The sequence below is a fragment of the Salmo salar genome, chromosome 27 (genome assembly GCF_965601325.2).
Source record: "Salmo salar chromosome 27, fSalSal1, whole genome shotgun sequence".
In the NCBI taxonomy this organism is placed as follows: Eukaryota; Metazoa; Chordata; class Actinopteri; order Salmoniformes; family Salmonidae; genus Salmo; species Salmo salar.
Window position 1 is genome coordinate 5732619 of NC_138317.1, and position 18223 is coordinate 5750841.

The 18223-nt window shown below is 41.2% G+C and overlaps 1 protein-coding gene across 20 annotated transcripts in view; it reads left to right on the forward strand.

Moving 5' to 3' along the window:
- Nucleotides 1-18223, forward strand: part of pleca (plectin a) — a 183447-nt gene that overhangs the window by 100470 nt on the left and 64754 nt on the right. For 9 of the 20 annotated variants that reach the window (XM_014177017.3, XM_014177018.3, XM_045709748.2 and 6 more), the window contains exon 2: nt 12207-12268. In XM_014177017.3, coding sequence (XP_014032492.1) covers nt 12207-12268 — 62 coding nt within the window. Of the gene's footprint in view, nt 1-708; nt 1103-9216; nt 9455-12206; nt 12269-18223 lie in introns of those variants that run through there. The other 11 variants (XM_045709744.2, XM_082970326.1, XM_045709745.2 and 8 more) reach the window with 3 other exon arrangements.

Sequence of the window (18223 nt, forward strand, 5' to 3'; positions counted from 1 at the left end):
GGTGGCTACTTTGAAAGAATCTCAAATATATTTTGATTTGTTTAACCCTTTTTTGGTTATTACGTGTATCCTTATGTGTTATTTCAAAGTTGTGACTTCTTCACTATTATTCTACAACCTGGAAAATAGTAAAAAATTAAGAAAAACCCTGGAATGAGTAGGTGTGTCCAAACTTTTGACTGGTACTGTAGTATGTAAAAAAATAGATGTAGTACATTTGACTAATTTAGCACAGTGGTTCCCAACCAGGGGTACTAGGACCTGGAGCTACTTGGCCTATCCACAGACGGTACTTGAGAAGACTTGTGGGACCATAGGTCTACTGGTAAAATGCACAAGGGTACTCCTGCTGAGCAAAATACAGTAACCGAAAAGGTTGGGAAGAGAAATCGTGCCAAAAGGCAGTCTAATATATGAAATGGCCAATGAAAATGTGAGACGTTTAACATGCATCTCACCTGTGACAACATCATATGATTGGTGACTAGTGCTATTGACACCATTCCTTCAGGGATCATTATGTAAAAGTTGAAAAGAAACACCCTCTAGCAGCTAGTAAAAGAGACATCGCGTGTCGGGCTGAAACCGTTTAAAGTGAAACAGTCCAGATAGATTGTTATATTGGGGATGGCCTTTAGTATCGCATTTCAATAGCACCGATTAAGAACGCTTTGTCCGGCAGAGGCGGGCGCGTGTAGAATGAAGCTACGGGAGACTGGGCTCACTGGGTAATTTCCTAAACAAAATAATGTGGGCTGGGCTTGAGAAAGTGAAGATTTGACTCATTGTAACTTAATACGACAACCCCTTGTTTTTTCATTGTATGTTGAAGAGATAGAAAATAAAGACATCTTTTGTTCCGAACGCCGTGTAGTTCCAGGGGCACTTCTTTCGACAAAGCAGAGTGCGCGCTCGACACAACTTGTGCCCTGGGTGCTCCGTTTTGGTATGGCGAACGCTAAAGATACTCCTACCGCCGCTGCTATGTCTTCTCGGTATGGCGGATTCGAACAGAAAATTATTTATGGACGTGCAAATTACATCAATGAAATGAGCTGTGGAGAAGTGGGGTCCCATTTGTACAGCAGAATGTGTTGCGCAGGTAAGCAGTGGCCAACACTCCGTCAATGCAGCACTGCTGGACTGGAGAGGAGATCTGGCAGGGAAGCGTTGGTTTGGACAGATAACGTTTCCATGCCATCATTAGTAAACAAGACTGTAAAGGACTGTTGGCTCAGGGTAGCAGAACTGTAAAATGAGACATCTCAGAATAACCTTAAGTAACTTGTAAGTAATCTCAACAGTAATATTAAAATACAAGTTAAATAGAGTGTATTGTTATAATTTCGGTGTTACTATGTAACAAAGAGCTTTATTATTTTGGTGAAAAACCAGTCAACCTCTTAATTATCAAGACCTACAGTGTGTGTTGTTTATTGTATGTGACTTTCACTAGTGTGTCTGAAATAGTATGTTGATTATATGATTTCCGTGCAAGTAGACCAATGCATAACAGTACAACCTGGACTCTGGGGTAGAGGTAACATAGTAAATGTCAATCTGAGACACTCCAATTGGTATGGTGTGTTACATTTCGTGTGGTATGTAATAGTTTGTGGATGTCCATCATACATTTCGTATGATATGTTACAAATTACAAATCGTATGATATGTTATGAATTGCAATTCGTACAATATTTGCTAAATATATGAGACGGTGGCTAACATTAGCTAAGCTAGGGGTTAAGGTTAGGAGTTAGGTTAAAGGGTTAGGGGAAGGGTTAGCTAACATGCTAAGTAGTTGCAAAGTAGTAAGTAGTTGCTAAATATGTCCGGAATGAGTTTCGAACACGCAGCCTTTAGGTTGCTAGACATTCGCGCTATATGCCCACCCATTCACCCTACTTTTGTTTTTGCCTTAAGTAACCTTCTCTTATGTAAACCCCCCCCCCCCCCCCCCCCCTTTCCCCACTGACTCAGGCGCTATCAGACTCAGGCTTTCTGGTGCTCCAGAGGTTTTTGGACAAAATCACACATCTATAAATTCGAGTTAATGGGCTCCCGGCTCCTGCGTGTTTTGGTCTGTTGTCCTGGAAACAGCTCTCACGTTTCATTTTTCCACAGTCTTGCACGACTGTCGAATAACATTTGCCAGAACTCTACTAAATGTTGACCTAGGATGTTAGTAGTCAAAATGCCGATTAGGTGGTAGACTAGACATGCAGAGGAAAAGGTTACAGGTTTCTTTATGGTGTAAGGATAAACTGTCTTTGGAAGACTCAATAAAAATTATTGAAATAAAGTTAAAAGGGGGAACTTAGTTCAAGTTGAATTAACCCTGATTAACTTGATGATTTAAAAAAAATATATATATATTCAGGGTGTCAATAAACATTTCTGATCAACAGGGCATGTTTCTGTAGTGCCTTGTTTTCAACAGAAGAGGGAGACAGCTAATTCCACTCACTTATGCCTGGGATACAATTTGGCCTCAGTAGAGAGTGTAGAGTATTACTTTATTAATCCCAATTTGGGAAATTGTTTTAACACAGCATGCATCATCAATGACAGGACATGCAACAATAACCACCACATTTTATATATATATATATATATATATATATATTTTTTTTAAACACATTAAGAGACACAAAGGTACATGCACCAACCATAGTATCCCTAAAATGAATAGTCTGTTTCAAGTGCTGTTTTCTATCCTACTTGGTGAAAACTGGCAACAACATTTTCCAATAGAACGACCTCATAAAACAGTTAATCAATTACACTCATTAAAAATGACCGTTTTAAATAGACCTCTTCCAAACGAATATACCGGTATTTGAGATCTGTTCCTTGCAGTATTTTTGGAATAGGATGCATTTAGGAAGTGTGCAGTTTTTACACGTTTAAAATTAAACATTAATAAATCAAATATGCAACACATCAGATTTTTGTATACAGCATACAACCATGTTTTAAAAAAAATATTTGTGTGGGCCGATCAATGTCACGTGGCTTTTTTGAGTCACAGGAGTGTGTGGTAGTTTTGGATACAATAACACATGTTTTATATATGAGATGAGAATATAGTTTGGGTACTGAAGTTTTTTTTTCTCATGAAAAACCAGGGGCACATATGCTTTAAGATTCAATTCCAACTCAAATATTGCGGAGCCAAGAGACTGTGCTGCAGCAATAACAATGACAGTAGTGAATTTTACTAGCTAGTATTTTCTGCCCCCCGATGCCCTGGGCTTCAATACCTTGGCCTTGCTCCCCAAGATTCATAGCATTCCTACATCATAAACCAGCTGAACCAGCTGTGTGTGAGCCATATTATCTCTTGTGTTTTCTTAAAATTCATATCTTCAGTATTGATGGCCATCACATGCAGAGAGATTTGGTGGGTCGGTGGAGTTGAGATGGCGCCATTGGTGTGTTTATCATGGGAAGGAGGCTCCTCATCTGTAGGGAGGGTGGGTACCGCACACCTACACCCTGAGCAGGAATGTACTATAGAGTGTCAGGCATCTCCTCCCGCCAAAGCAGTCATAATAAAACTGCTATCACATCTCTCATGTCTTGGCATTGTATCTGCATGCAGGGAGGGGGGGGGGGGGGGGTGTGTGTCTATTCAATTGTTACATTTCCTTTTTGAATTCTCATATATATAAATACAGGTGATCCTAACTGACCTAAAACAGGGAATTTGTACTAGGATTAAATGTCAGGAATTGTGAAAAACGGAGTTTAAATGTATTTGGCTAAGGTGCATACAGTAGAAGTCGGAAGTTTTGGGTAGCCTTCCACAAGCTTCCCACAATAAGTTGGGTGAATTTTGGCCCATTCCTCCTGACAGAGCTGGTGTGACTGAGTCAGGTTTCTAGGCCTCCTTGCTCGCACACGCTTTTTCAGTTCTACCCACACATTTTCTATAGGATTGAGGTCAGGGCTTTGTGATGGCCACTCCAAAACCTTGACTTTGTCCATTTGGAAGACCCATTTGCGACCAAGCTTTAAGTTCCTGACTGATGTCTTGAAATGTTGCTTCAATATATCCACATAATTTTCCATCCTCATGTTGCCATCTATTTTGATAACTGCACCAGTCCCTCCTGCAGCAAAGCACCCCACAACATGATGCTGCCGCCCCCGTGCTTCACAGTTGGGATGGTGTTCTTCGGCTTGCAAGGCTCCCCCTTTTTCCTCCAAATATAACGATGGTCATGATGGCCAAACAGTTCTATTTCTGTTTCATCAGACCATAGGATATTTCTCCAAAAAGTACGATCTTTGTCCCATGTGCAGTTGCAAACTGTAATCTGGCTTTTTTATAGCAGTTTTGGAGCAGTGGCTTCTTCCTTGCAGAGTGGCCTTTCAGGTTATGTCGATGTAGGACTCGTTTTACTGTGGATATAGATACATTTGTACCTGTTTCCTCCAGCATCTTCACAAGGTCCTTTGCTGTTGTTCTGGGATTGATTTGCACTTTTCACACCAAAGTACGTTCATCTCTAGGAGACAGAACGCGTCTCCTTCCTGAACGGTATAACGGATGCTTGGTCCCATGGTGCTTATTCTTGCGTACTATTGTTTGTACAGATGAGTGTGGTACCTTCAGGCGTTTGGAAATTTCTCCCAAGGATGAACCAGACTTGTGGAGGTCTACAATTTCTTTTTCTGAAGTCTTGACTGATTTCTTTTGATTTTTGCATGATGTCAAGCAAAGATGTACTGAGTTTGAAGGTAGGCCTTGAAATACATCCACAGGTACACCTCCAATTGACTCAAAGTATGTCAATTAGCCCATCAGAAGATTCTAAAGCCATGACATCATTTTCTGGAATTTTCCAAGCTGTTTAAAGGTGCAGTCAACTTAGTGTATGTAAACTTCTGACCCACTGGAATTGTGATTCAGTGAAATAATCTATCTGTAAACAATTGTTGGAAAAATTACTTGTGTCGTGCACAAAGTAGATGTCCTAACCGACTTGCCACCAAGAAACTTGTGGAGTGGTTGAAAAACGAGTTTTAACTTCTATGGGCTACGTGGGACGCTAGCGCCACCTGTGGGACACAGCCAGTGAAATATCAGGGCGGCAAATTCAAAACAACAGAATGTCATAATTCAACTTTCTCAAACATACAACTATTTTACACCTTTTTAAAGATACACTTCTCCTTGATGTAACCACATTGTCCGATTTCAAAAAGGCTTTACAGCAAAAGCAAAACATTAGATTATGTTAGGAGAGTACATAGACAAAAATAATCACACAGCCATTTTCCAAGCAAGGACATGTGTCAATAAAACCCAAAACACAGCTAAATGAAGCACTAACCTTTGACGATCTTAATCAGATGACACTCCTAGGACATTGTTACACAATACATGTATGTTTTGTTCGATAAAGTTCATATTTATATCCAAAAACAGCATTTTACATTGGCGCGTGATGTTCAGAAAATGTATTCCCCCCTAAACGTCCGGTGAATGTGCACATCAATTTACAAAAATACTCATCATAAACGTTGACAAAATATATAACAATTATTTAAAGAATTATAGATAGACTACCCCTGGATGCAACCGCTGTGTCAGATTTTAAAATAGCTTTAAGGAGAAAGCACATTTTTCAATATTCTGAGTACATAGCTCAGCCATCACGGTGAGCTATTCAGACACCCGCCAAGTTCGGGGCAACCTAAACTCAGAATTAGTATTAGAAATATTCTCTTACCTTTGCTGATCTTCGTCAGAATGCACTCCCAGGACTGCTACTTCCACAAGAAATGTTGTTTTTGTTTGAAATAATCCATATTTATGTACAAATACCTCCGTTTTGTTCGTGCATACAGATCACTTATCCAAAGGCATAACGCGCGAGACGAAAAGTCAAAATGTTCCATTACCGTACTTAGAAGCATGTCAAACGCTGTTTAAAATCAATCTTTATGGTATTTTTTTACGTAAAATGGCGATAATATTCCAACCGGACAATAGCGTATTCTTTCAAGGAGAAAAAGAAGGAACGGCACGCTCGCGTGACCGCGCATATCCAATCCCTTTGTCCACAGGCAGTCCACTTAGTAACTGAGCTCCTATTATCTGCCCAGTAACAGGAGAAGGCTGAAACAACTTTCTGAAGGCTTTTGACAGCCAATGGAAGCCTTAGGAAGTGCAACGTAACCCCACAGATACTGTAGTTTCGAAAGGGACTAGAAAGAAGAACTACAATTCTCAGATCCTCCACTACCTGGTGGACTTTTTCTCAGGTTTTTGCCTGCCATATGAGTTCTGTTATACTCACAGACACCATTCAAACAGTTTTAGAAATTTCAGAGTGTTTTCCATCCAAATCTACTAATAATATGCATATTCTGGTTTCTAGGCCAGAGTAGTAACCTGTTTAAATTGGGTACGTTTTTCATCCGGCTGTGAAAATACTGCCCCCTAGCCCAGACAGGTTAATGACTCCAACCTAAGTGTATGTAAACTTCCGACTTCAACTGTATATGCGCTTTTCATGCTTTCTATGTTTACCTGCCCTGCGGAGATACAGGGCTTGACAGAAGAGCAGTGTCAGCACTTCCCACTACTCAAGCCCAAACAAGCCAGTGTCTTAAGCAGGCATCCAAAGTATTCTCTCTGCTCTTCTTCATGATCATGAATGTCCCTTTTGAAAGAGAAATATGTCTAGAGGGTTGAAGGTGTAAGAAGTATTTGGGTGCTCTGCAACACTGTGGAGACCTGAGAAGGGGGCTTTCTGCCGCCCGCTAGCATGTCTGCCTGGACTTGTGCTATGGCCTTGACCCCTCCAAATCATCATAACTGTCTTCTTTGTGAAGTGCATGTCCAGTTTCAACTTTCACCAGATATATCTTTTTTTGTTAGTTATGGACATATTTTTATCTATTGAGGCACACTCACAGCACCAAATCAGTATTGTTTTGATGTCCTCCATTAAATTCAGACACTGGCTTCCTTATATAAGGAATAGGGTGGTATTTGGGACATAGACTTGGAGTCCGCTCCGAGTCAACCATCCACTGTGTACTGACTCCTTGATGAAAACATTTCTTGATGGAGGTTTCCCTCTAATTATGTACTGATGGAAACAGACCGTTCATAATTAAGGGTTCCCTTGTGATTGTGCCAGTTGATGTATTGCCTGATGACTTATTTCCATTGCCTTGTACTATACCCTGGTCTGGTCTGCTATAATACAGGCCTTTCATTCAGTGTGGGCTGTGGTAGTTTTAGTTGCATGTACACTCTTCCTCTCTCTCTCACCACACTTACCACTTACTTACTTACACTTACACACTTACCAGAACACATGGAGCCCTATATTATATATATTATATAAATATATCAATATTTCTAAGTGGCTATAGCATATTCTAGTGGACTGTTACTATATGGTTGTATGGCTAAATCAAATCAAAATTTATTTGTTACGTCCTCCAAATACAACTGGTATAATAGACCATACAGTGAAATGCTGAATACAACAGGTATAATGGACCTTACAGTGAAATGCTTACTTACAAGCTCTAACCAATAGTGCTAAAAAGGTATTAGGGGAACGGTAGGTAGGTAGGTAAAGAAATAAAAACAACAGTAAAAAGACAGTGTCGAGGCTATAAAAGCAGCGAGGCTACATACAGACACCGGTTAGTCAGGCTGATTGAGGTAGTATGTACATGTAGATATGGTTAAAGTGACTATGCATATATGATGAACAGAGAGTAGCAGTAGCATAAAAGAGGGGTTGGAGGGGCACACAATGCAAATAGTCCGGGTAGCCATTACCTGTTCAGGAGTCTTATGGCTTGGGTGTAAAAACTGTTGAGAAGCCTTTTTGTCCTAGACTTGGCACTCCGGTACCGCTTGCCATGTGGTAGTAGACAGAACAGTCTATGACTGGGGTGGCTGGGGTCTTTGACCATTTTTAGGGCCTTCCTCTGACAGCGCCTGGTGTAGAGGTCCTGGATGGCAGGCAGCTTAGCCCCAGTGATGTACTGGGCCGTACGCACTACCCTCTGTAGTACCTTGCGGTCAGAGGCCGAGCAATTGCCAAACCAGGCAGTGATGCAACCAGTCAGGATGCTCTCGATGTTGCAGCTGTAGAACCTTTTGAGGATCTTAGGACCCATGCCAAATCTTTTAGTTTCCTGAGGGGGAATAGGCATTGTCGTGCCCTCTTCTTGACTGTCTTGGTGTGTTTGGACCATTCTAGTTAGTTGGTGATGTGGACACCAAGGAACTTGAAGCTCTCAACCTGCTCCATTACAGCCCCGTCGATGAGAATGGGGGCGTACTCGGTCCTCCTTTTCCTGTAGTCCACAATCATCTCCTTAGTCTTGGTTATGTTGAGGGATAGGTTCTTATTCTGGCACCACCCGGCCAGGTCTCTGACCTCCTCCCCACGCAGTCGTGGGTGAACAGGGAGTACAGGAGGGGACTTAGCACGCACCCCTGGGGGACTCCAGTGTTGAGGATCAGCGTGACAGATGTGTTGCTACCTACCCTCACCACCTGGGGGCAGCCCGTCAGGAAGTCCAGGATCCAGTTGCAGAGGGAGGTGTTTAGTCCCAGGATCGTAGCTTAGTGATGAGCTTTCAGGGTATTGTTGTGTTGAACGCTGAGCTGTAGTCAATGAATAGCATTCATTCCTAAACCTTTCCTTCATGAGTAAGAGTAGGGGATGTCCACTCATCTAGGATTGTTTTTCTCCCGTTGACTGTTTGGTGTTTTTCTGCTCCTGTTTGCAAACGTAGAAAATCAAATGCCCTTTTGGCTGTCCTGTGAAAGTTTGTCAAGTTGTTGGAATAGGATTAAGCAGAATACACTGTCTTGCAGGTGAACCGCATCAGTATTTTCATGAAAAATGTGTTTGGATACAAAACCTTCACAATTATTTCTATGGCGCTTTTAACAAAAACATTTCTTCCAGGGTGAAACCTGTGGTTCTGTATTTTTGGAAGGATATGGGATGTTCCCTTTCAGTACACACAACACAGAGCAGTGAATGACGGGCCCTGATATTGTAGCCTGCAGGCATGCATTTTGCAAAGGAACGAGGAAAAAAATGCTCAAGAGAGTGAGAACAGAGAAGGGAAAGAGAGAGGGATAAAGGGGAGAGAAGGCGTGTACAGGGACAGTCTTGAACAAGAACACACCCACTTGACTACATGCTCTCTCTGAGCTCTTTATGAAGCAGCGTTTTGAGCAGTAAGGAGAAGCAGAAGTCTCAGAGACTAGACAGAGTAACCTTACAAACTGTATTTGTTACTGTTAATTCTCGGAGTTAACTGCACCTACCTGACAGTGGGATGTCAATGCAGCCGGTGTACAGAACCTACTCCAGTGACAGTGTGGGAAGTGACAGGGTCTTCACTGAGGGATACTACTACCAGGGGATGCTCAAGGCCACCGATGGAAGGAAAGGTAGAATTATCATGGTGTCTAATAGTTTTTACTAGTCTAGTTTGAGATTTCATTTTTATCAAAAAGAAAGACAGATCTTTGCTTGGTTTCATCTGATAGAAATGCTTCACTTTATTGAGCTTTTATTTGATTGAGTAACTGATGTTTTTTCCCGAGTTATGATTTCCTAAAAAATTATGTGACTCATGTATCTGTGTTGAAATATTTAGCTTTCGCTTGTTAGCTTGTATTGCATAGGATTACCTGGGATTACCCAACTGTCGGCAGATATGACAGTTTATGTCTATGTAATTATAAACAACTAGTCCAAGTTAGTTTGTTTCATGTAAGTAAAATATACAAACAGAGGCATTGTCCATTACTGTCACAGCACTGCCATGTTATGGCTCTCAAAGGGCCACACCCCTTTATGTGTCACTGGTTTTGTCCAGCCTTATTGGTTTATTAAAGTGTCACTCAAGTTTACTTTAGCAGATTACTTTAGGACAAGCCGATTAAAACATAAGGTTGTGGACCATGACTAAATACCAGTGGTGTGAAGTACTTAAGTAAATATATATATATATTTTTTATGGTATCTGTACTTTACTTTACTATTTATATTTTTGACTACTTTTACTTTTACTTCACTACATTCCCAAAGAAAATGATGTACGTTTTACTCCATACATTTTCACTGACACCCAAAAGTACATGTTACATTTTCAATGCTTAGCGGGACAGGAAAATGGTCCAATTCACGCACTTATCAAGAGAACATATCTGGTCATCCATACTGCCTCGGATCTGGCAGATTAATTAAACACACACGCTTCATTTGTAAATTATGTGATGGAATGGCTATCTGGCTACCTGGCTATCTGTAAATAAAACATTTATATAAAATTATGCCGTCTGGTTTGCTTAATATAAGCAATTAGAAATTATTTATACTTTTACTTTTGACACTTAAGTATATTTTAGCAATTACATTTACTATTGATACTTAAGTATATTTAAAACCAAATACTTGTAGACTTTTATTCAAGTAGTGTTTTACTGGGTGACTTTCACTTTTACTTGAGTCATTTTCTATTAAGGTATCTTTACTTTTACTCAAGTATGACAATTGTATACTTTTTCCACCACTGCTAAATACATGTTTGCTGAGAGAATAGACCAATAAAAATAGTCTGGCTGTTTTTGAGAGCACTACATATTACTATGGCAGTAGGAGTAGACTATGAAGGTTTTGTAGGAGATCGGATACCTTCCCAATTAATCTAACCTCAGTCTCAGTTTCTCAGACTATGAAAGGCTAACCCTTAACTTTAACCCTTGTTTCAGTTTCTCAGACTATGCAAGGCTGACCCTTAACTTTAACCCTTGTTTCAGTATCTCAGACTATGAAAGGCTATAGCCATGGCTCGGAGTAAAGTGTTTCAGACTGTATATGAGCTTTACAACCAAGAACACACAATCAGGATAAATGGATTTAAGTTCCCATTATTATTTTTTGAACTGGAACGTCTTTGGGCTTGGAACGTTGTGTTTTTTTCAGTTACACCTTGACCTTTGCTTCTGTAGATCATAGTCAGTGTCACAGCAGTGGGACTCTTAGTCTGTGTCGCAAATGACACCCTATTCCCTGTATAGTGCACTACCGTTGACCAGATTCCTATGGGTCCTGGTCAAAGGTAGTGCACTATATAGGGAATAGAGTGCCATTTGGATGTAGCCTTACTGTTAAAAACATATCTGAGGGGGATTTGACTTGGCTGCCTACCATGAGGATGCGGCATTGGCACGACAGGAAAGGTTGTGTGTGGTGCCTCACGATGCCACTTTTGTGTTGGTGCAGTTTTTCCAAGACACCATACATGTGTGATTCACAGGCAGTACCAGTAAAGGGATTTGGCATTGGTGGGGCACATCCTCTCCTCTGTTGCCCTGCCCCATGACTCACCAGTCCCTGACATTGTTCTGTTCTTTCTCATTGTCACACAAGATCTGCTTTGATCGTAGAGCTTATCCTGAGGATGAAATCAAACTCTGTTTCTCAAGTCACAGATGGCTTATGAAGGAATAATAGCTTAAATTCCCATGCTAGGCTGTGTTTTGATACAGTTGAGTTGTACTCAATGTTTACTTTCTCAAGCCGTCTCTATATTTCAACCATAGATACTGTATTATACTGTATGATCTTAATGCTGTGTTAAACTACTGTGCAGAATGAGACTGAATAGGGAAGTGAGAGTTGGGTTGCTTTGGCATTGGACTTGCCAGGCTTGGATCAAGTGCCTTGTTAGGCTGTGTGGAAAACATTATACTACTCATGTCTGCTGCTGGTAGATGTGGATTGTGATAGCAGGACAGTTTTCACTCTTGCCCATAATCAGACATGCGTTGACAGTCCCCTGGAGTTAGTAATCACACGGTGACAGACCTGAGAACGGTATTACACAGGAGGATGCTCTTCCCAGTTGAGCAACAAATGGTAACACTGTAAAGTACTCCCCCTTACCCATCTTATGTTACAATTGTTTTGTTCTACATTATTGTCCTCTCTGATCCAGCACTTGGGACAAATGTGTTATGGATGTGAGCATACCACCCCACTTAACTGTATGAACTATCCACACTTTTTGTGATCCCCATAGACATTACCTCAAAGACGACAGAATTCTGTATCTATATAACTCTTGGTCTCTTATTTGAAGTTGAGTCTCTGTATGCTGTTGATATTGACCATCACTTTTTCTCTGTCCCATAGATGAACGGGACCGGGTACAGAAAAAGACCTTCACAAAATGGGTCAACAAGCACTTGATGAAGGTAAGATGAGGACATATAACACCTCACTTGAGCTCATCCCACATCTACTCTGAACTTGACAATAACCAAAGCTGTAATGGGGTGTTCCCAAAAAACATGCACAACTAGATTCAGCTCATTGAAATTCAATGTGGTCATCTCATCCATGTATTTTATAGGGGTCCATAATTCATTCATCAATTTTGTAGGAAAGCAACTACAAGGGAGTTATAACATGCAGTGCACATACATATGTGATACACAGGACAACATACCAGTTTACAGTCTCATTGAGGAAATCACTTGTAACTAAGTGATTGTGCTCTGTGGCTCTGATCTGGATAGATACATTACATTCTCAACTGGAATAGGATATGCTGCTAAAATATTAGAGAAGGTTTACTCATTACATGGTAAAGATAGTGTGTGCATCCCAACTGGCACCCTATTCCCTATACAGTGCATTCAGAAAGTATTCAGACCCTTGACTTTTTCCACATTTTGTTATGTTAGAGCCCTATTCTAAAATTGATTAAATAGTCTTTTTCCCCTCATCAACCTACACACAATACCCCATAATAACAAACCCATAATAACAAAGCAAAAACAGGTTTGTGATTTTTTTTGTTGTTGCTAATTTATAAAATAAAGAAACTGAAATATCACATTTACAGTACCAGTCAAAAGTTTGGACACACATATTCATTCAAGAGTTTTTCTTTATTTTTTACTATTTTCAACATTGTAGAATAATAGTGAAGAAATCAAAACTATGAAATAACACATATGGAATCATGTACAGTCGTGGCCAAAAGTTTTTAGAATGACACAAATATTAATTTTCACAAAGTCTGCTGCCTCAGTTTGTATGATGGCAATTTGCATATACTCCAGAATGCTATGAAGAGTGATCAGATGAATTGCAAGCTGACATCATGTCAGTGATTCTCTTTAACACAGGTGTGAGTGTTGACGAGAACAAGGCTGGAGATCACTCTGTCATGCTGATGGAGTTCGAATAACAGACTGGAAGCTTCAAAATGAGGGTGGTGCTTGGAATCATTGTTCTTCCTCTGTCAACCATGGTTACATGCAAGGAAACACATGCCGTCATCATTGCTTTGCACAAAAAGGGCTTCACGTGCAAGGATATTGCTGCCAGTAAGATTACACCTAAATCAACCATTTATCGGATCATCAAGAACTTCAAGGAGAGCGGTTCAAATGTTGTGAAGAAGGCTTCAGGGCGCCCAAGAAAGTCCAGCAAGCGCCAGGACCGTCTCCTAAAGTTGATTCAGCTGTGGGATCGGGGCACCACCAGTACAGAGCTTGCTCAGGAATGGCAGCAGGCAGGTGTGAGTGCATCTGCACGCACAGTGAGGCGAAGACTTTTGGAGGATGGCCTGGTGTCAAGAAGGGCAGCAAAGAAGCCATGAATAAAGAATGGTACCAACACATCCTCCAAGAGCAACTTCTCCCTACCATCCAGGAACAGTTTGGTGACGAACAATGCCTTTTCCAGCATGATGGAGCAAAAGTGATAACTAAAAGTGATAACTAAAAGTGATAACTAAGTGGCTCGGGGAACAAAACATCGATATTTTGGGTCCATGGCCAGGAAACTCCCCAGACCTTAATCCCATTGAGTACTTATGGTCAATCCTCAAGAGGTGGGTGGACAAACAAAAACCCACAAATTCTGACAAACTCCAAGCATTGTTTATGCAAGAATGGGCTGCCATCAGTCAGGATGTGGCCCGGAAGTTAATTGACAGCATGCCAGAGCGGATTGCAGAGGTCTTGAAAAAGAAGGGTCAACACTGCAAATATTGACTCTTTGCATCAACTTCATGTAATTGTCAATAAAAGCCTTTGACACTTATGAAATGCTTGTAATTATACTTCAGTATTCCATAGTAACATCTGACAAAAATATCTAAAGACACTGAAGCAGCAAATTAATATTTGTGTCATTCTCAAAACTTTTGGCCACGACTGTAGTAAGCAAAAAAAGTGTAAAACAAATCTAAATATATTTTAGATTTTTCAAAGTAGCCACCCTTTGCCTTGATGACAGCTTTCCACACTCTTGGCATTCTCTCAACCAGCTTCATGAGGTAGTCATCTGGAATGCTTTTTTCGAATAGTCTTGAAGGAGTTCCCACATAAGCTCAGCACTTGTTGTTTCCTTTTCCTTCACTCTGCGGTCCAAATCATCCCAAACCATCTTAATTTGGTTTAGGTCAGATGATTGTAGAGGCCAGGTCATCTGATGCAGCACCCCATCACTATCCTTGGTCAAAAAACCTTACACAGCCTGGAGGTGTGTTTTTGGTCATTGTCCTGTTGAAAAACAAATCATAGTCCCACTAAGCACAAACAAGATGGGATGGCATATCGCTGCAGAATGCTGTGTTAGCCATGCTGGTTAAGTGTGCCTTGAATTCTAAATAAATCACAGACAGTGTCACCAGCAAAGCACCCCCACACCATCACAGCTGCTCCTCCATGCTTCACAGAGGGAACCACACATGCGGAGATCATCCGTTCACCTACTCTGTGTCTCACAAAGACACGGCAGATGGTACAAAAATATCAAAGTTGGACTCATCAGACCAAAGGACAGATTTCCACCTGCTCGTGTTTCTTGGCCCAAGCAAGTCTCTTCTTGTTATTGGTGTCCTTTAGTAGTGATTTCTTTGCAGTACTTCGACCATGAAGGCCTGATTCACGCAGTCTCCTCTGAATAGTTAACGTTGAGATTTGTCTGTTACTTCAACTCTGTGAAGCATTTATTTGGGCTGCAATTTCTGAGGCTGGCAACTCTAATGAACTTATCCTCTGCAGCAGAGGTAACTCTGGGTCTTCCTTTCCTGTGGCGTTCCTCATGAGAGACAGTTTCATCATAGCGCTTGATAGTTTCTTCAAGTGCAGTCGCAAAAACCATCAAAGTTCTTGAAATTGTCAGATTGACTGACCTTCATGTCTTAAAGTAATGATGGACTGTCATTTCTCTTTGCTTATGTGAGCTGTTCTTGCCATAATATGGACTTGGTCTTTTACCAAATAGGGCTATCTTCTGTATACCACCCCTACCTTGTCACAATCCAACCGATTGGCTCAAACGCATTAAGAAGGAAATCAATTCCACACATTTACTTTTAACAAGGCACACCTGTTAATTGAAATGCAATCCAGGTGACTACCTCATGAAGCTGGTTGAGAGAATGCCAAGAGTGTGCAAAGCTGTCATCAAGGCAAAGGGTGGCTAGTTTAAAGAATCTCAAATATAAAATGTTTTTTAGGTTTAACACTTTTTTGGTTACTACAGGTTTCCATATGTGTTATTTCATAGTTTTGATGTCTTCACTATTATTCTACAATGTAGACATTTTTAAAAATAAAGAAACTGGTCCTGGTACTGACTGGTACTGTACATAAGTATTCAGACCCTTTGTTGAAAGACCTTTGGCAGCGCTTACAGCCTTGAGTGTTCTTGGGTATTACATTTTACATTTTAGTAATTTACATTTCATTAAATGTTTCATTAAAGGTTCAAGTCCGGGCTCTGGCTGGGCCACTCAAGGACATTCAGAGACTTGTCCCGAAGCTACTCCTGCGCTGTCTTGGCTTTGTGCTTATGGTCATTGTCCTGTTGGAAGGTGAACCTTTGCCGCAGTCTGAATTCCTGAGCGCTCTGGAACAGGTTTTCATCAAGGACCTCTCTGTACTTTGCTCTGTTCATCATTCCCTTGATCCTGACAAGTCTCCCAGACCCTGCCGCTGAAAAACATCCCCACAGCATGATGCTGCCACCACCATGCTTCACCATAGGGATGGTACCAGGTTTCCTCCAGACGTGATGCTTGGCATTCAGGCCAAAGAGTTCAATCTTGGTTTCATCAGACCAGAGAATTTTGTTTCTCATGGTCTGAGTCCTTTAGGTGCCTTTTAGCAAACTTCAAGTGAGCTGTCATGTGCCTTTTACTGAGGAGTGGCTTCCATCTGGCCAATCTACCATAAAGGCCTGATTGGTGGAGTGCTGCAGAGATGGTTGTCCTTCTGGTAGGTTCTCCCATCTCCAAAGAGGAACTCTGGAGCTCCATCAGAGTGACCACCGGGTCCTTGGTCACCTCCCTGACCAAGGACCTTCTCCCCCAGGTCAACGATGAGTCTTGGTGTTTTAAACTTCTTCCATTTAAGAATGACGGAGGCCACTGTGTTCTTGGGGACCTTCAATGCGGCAGACATTTTTGGTACCATTCCCCAGATCTGTGCCCCGACACAATCCTGTCTCGGAGCTCTACGGACAATTCCTTTGACCTCATGGCTTGGTTTTTGCTCTGACATGCACTGTCAACTGTGGGATCTTATATGGAAAGGTGTGTGCCTTTACAAATCATGTCCAATCAATTGAATTTACCACAGGTGGACTCCAAGTTGTAGAAACATCTCAAGGTTGATCAATGGAAACAGGATGCACCTGAGCTCAATTTCGAGTCTCATAGCAAAGGGTCTGAATACTTATGTAAATAAGGTACTTCTGTTTGTTATTTTTAGTACATTTGCAAAAATGTCTAAAAAGCTGTTTTAACGTCGTCATTATGGGGTGTTGTGTGTAGATTGATGAGAAAAAAATAATTTAATCCATTTTAGAATAAGACTGTAACATAACAAAATGTGGAAAAAGTCAGGGTGTCTGAATACTTTCCGAATGCCCTGGTCAAAAGTAGAGCACTATATAGGTAATAGGGTGCCGTTTGGGACGTAGCCAGGGGGCCTTGTTTTCTGTCAGTGGCCGCAGATTAATGTTTCTGTTATGACTTGCTACTCTGACTGACTGGAGGGCACGCGGTGCAAAGATTCTTGCTAATGCATGCGCTCTGCCTCTTGGCAAACTGTTGACCAAAAGCTTTTGAAAATGCATCAATTGATCATATGAGCAGCAGAGTTTTTTTTATTTCATTGCTGCAATTACAGCATGTTTCTTGACTCATCTTGGTTCACTCAAAGCCCACAGCTGTTCACATGATAGCGACTTTGAAAACTGCAAGATAGGAAAAAACAAATGTTGACCGTTAGGTTGATTAGAAGCAAATTTGGTCAAATATTTGATGTTCTGTCCAACCGTCCATCTCTGAATCTACTTTTGATGTAGACGGTACCATAATGATACTGTATAGCGATGCCAATGGCCAAATTACTGCATCCATCCGTTACTACAATTATCACTGCTTGAGCAGTTTAAGTGCAGACTATTAGGGGACTACTTAACGATAACTGTAGATAAGTGAAAGGACCTCGGATGGCCTGAGATGTCCTAGAGAGCCTGTACAATGGTTCCCATGCAGGCCACTGTCATATTTATATAGTGGCAGTCACAAAAACATATTTTTGGTTGCCTGTTGTTGTAGTCCAAGTGTCTATGGTAAGAAGAGGAAAACACAGGCCTGTGGTGCTGCATTCATAGTATGAATCATCAGACATTCCTCAAACAGAAGCTTGGTTTACATAAAAAGACTTGGAAAACCACTGTACTTTTACTGGAAAATATGGATATGCACCATACATTTCCATTGTGACTCACATCGTCTCCCAAATAAGATTTGGAGCCACGTGGAAAATAAACACCCTACTTGTGCTAAAAACATATTTTCGTACCAGTTTTGATTTTGTTCTCAGCACAATTGCAGTACGTACACACATGCTATTTCTGTGCTATGTGTGGGAGTGAGTCACAAGCATCTGGTCTCGCTTTAGCTCTATGAAGGAGAGCGAGGTGGGCTGGAGTTTTGGGCATGGGTCATGTTCCACACACATCTGGCCCACAGACAGTCTGGCTTCTGGGGCTGTATTGTGCGTCCCAAATGGCACCCAGTTCCCTATATAGTGCACTACTTTTGACCAGGACTCATAGGGCACAGTTCAAAAGTAGTGCACAATATAGAGAATAGGGTGGCATTTGGCACGTAGCCC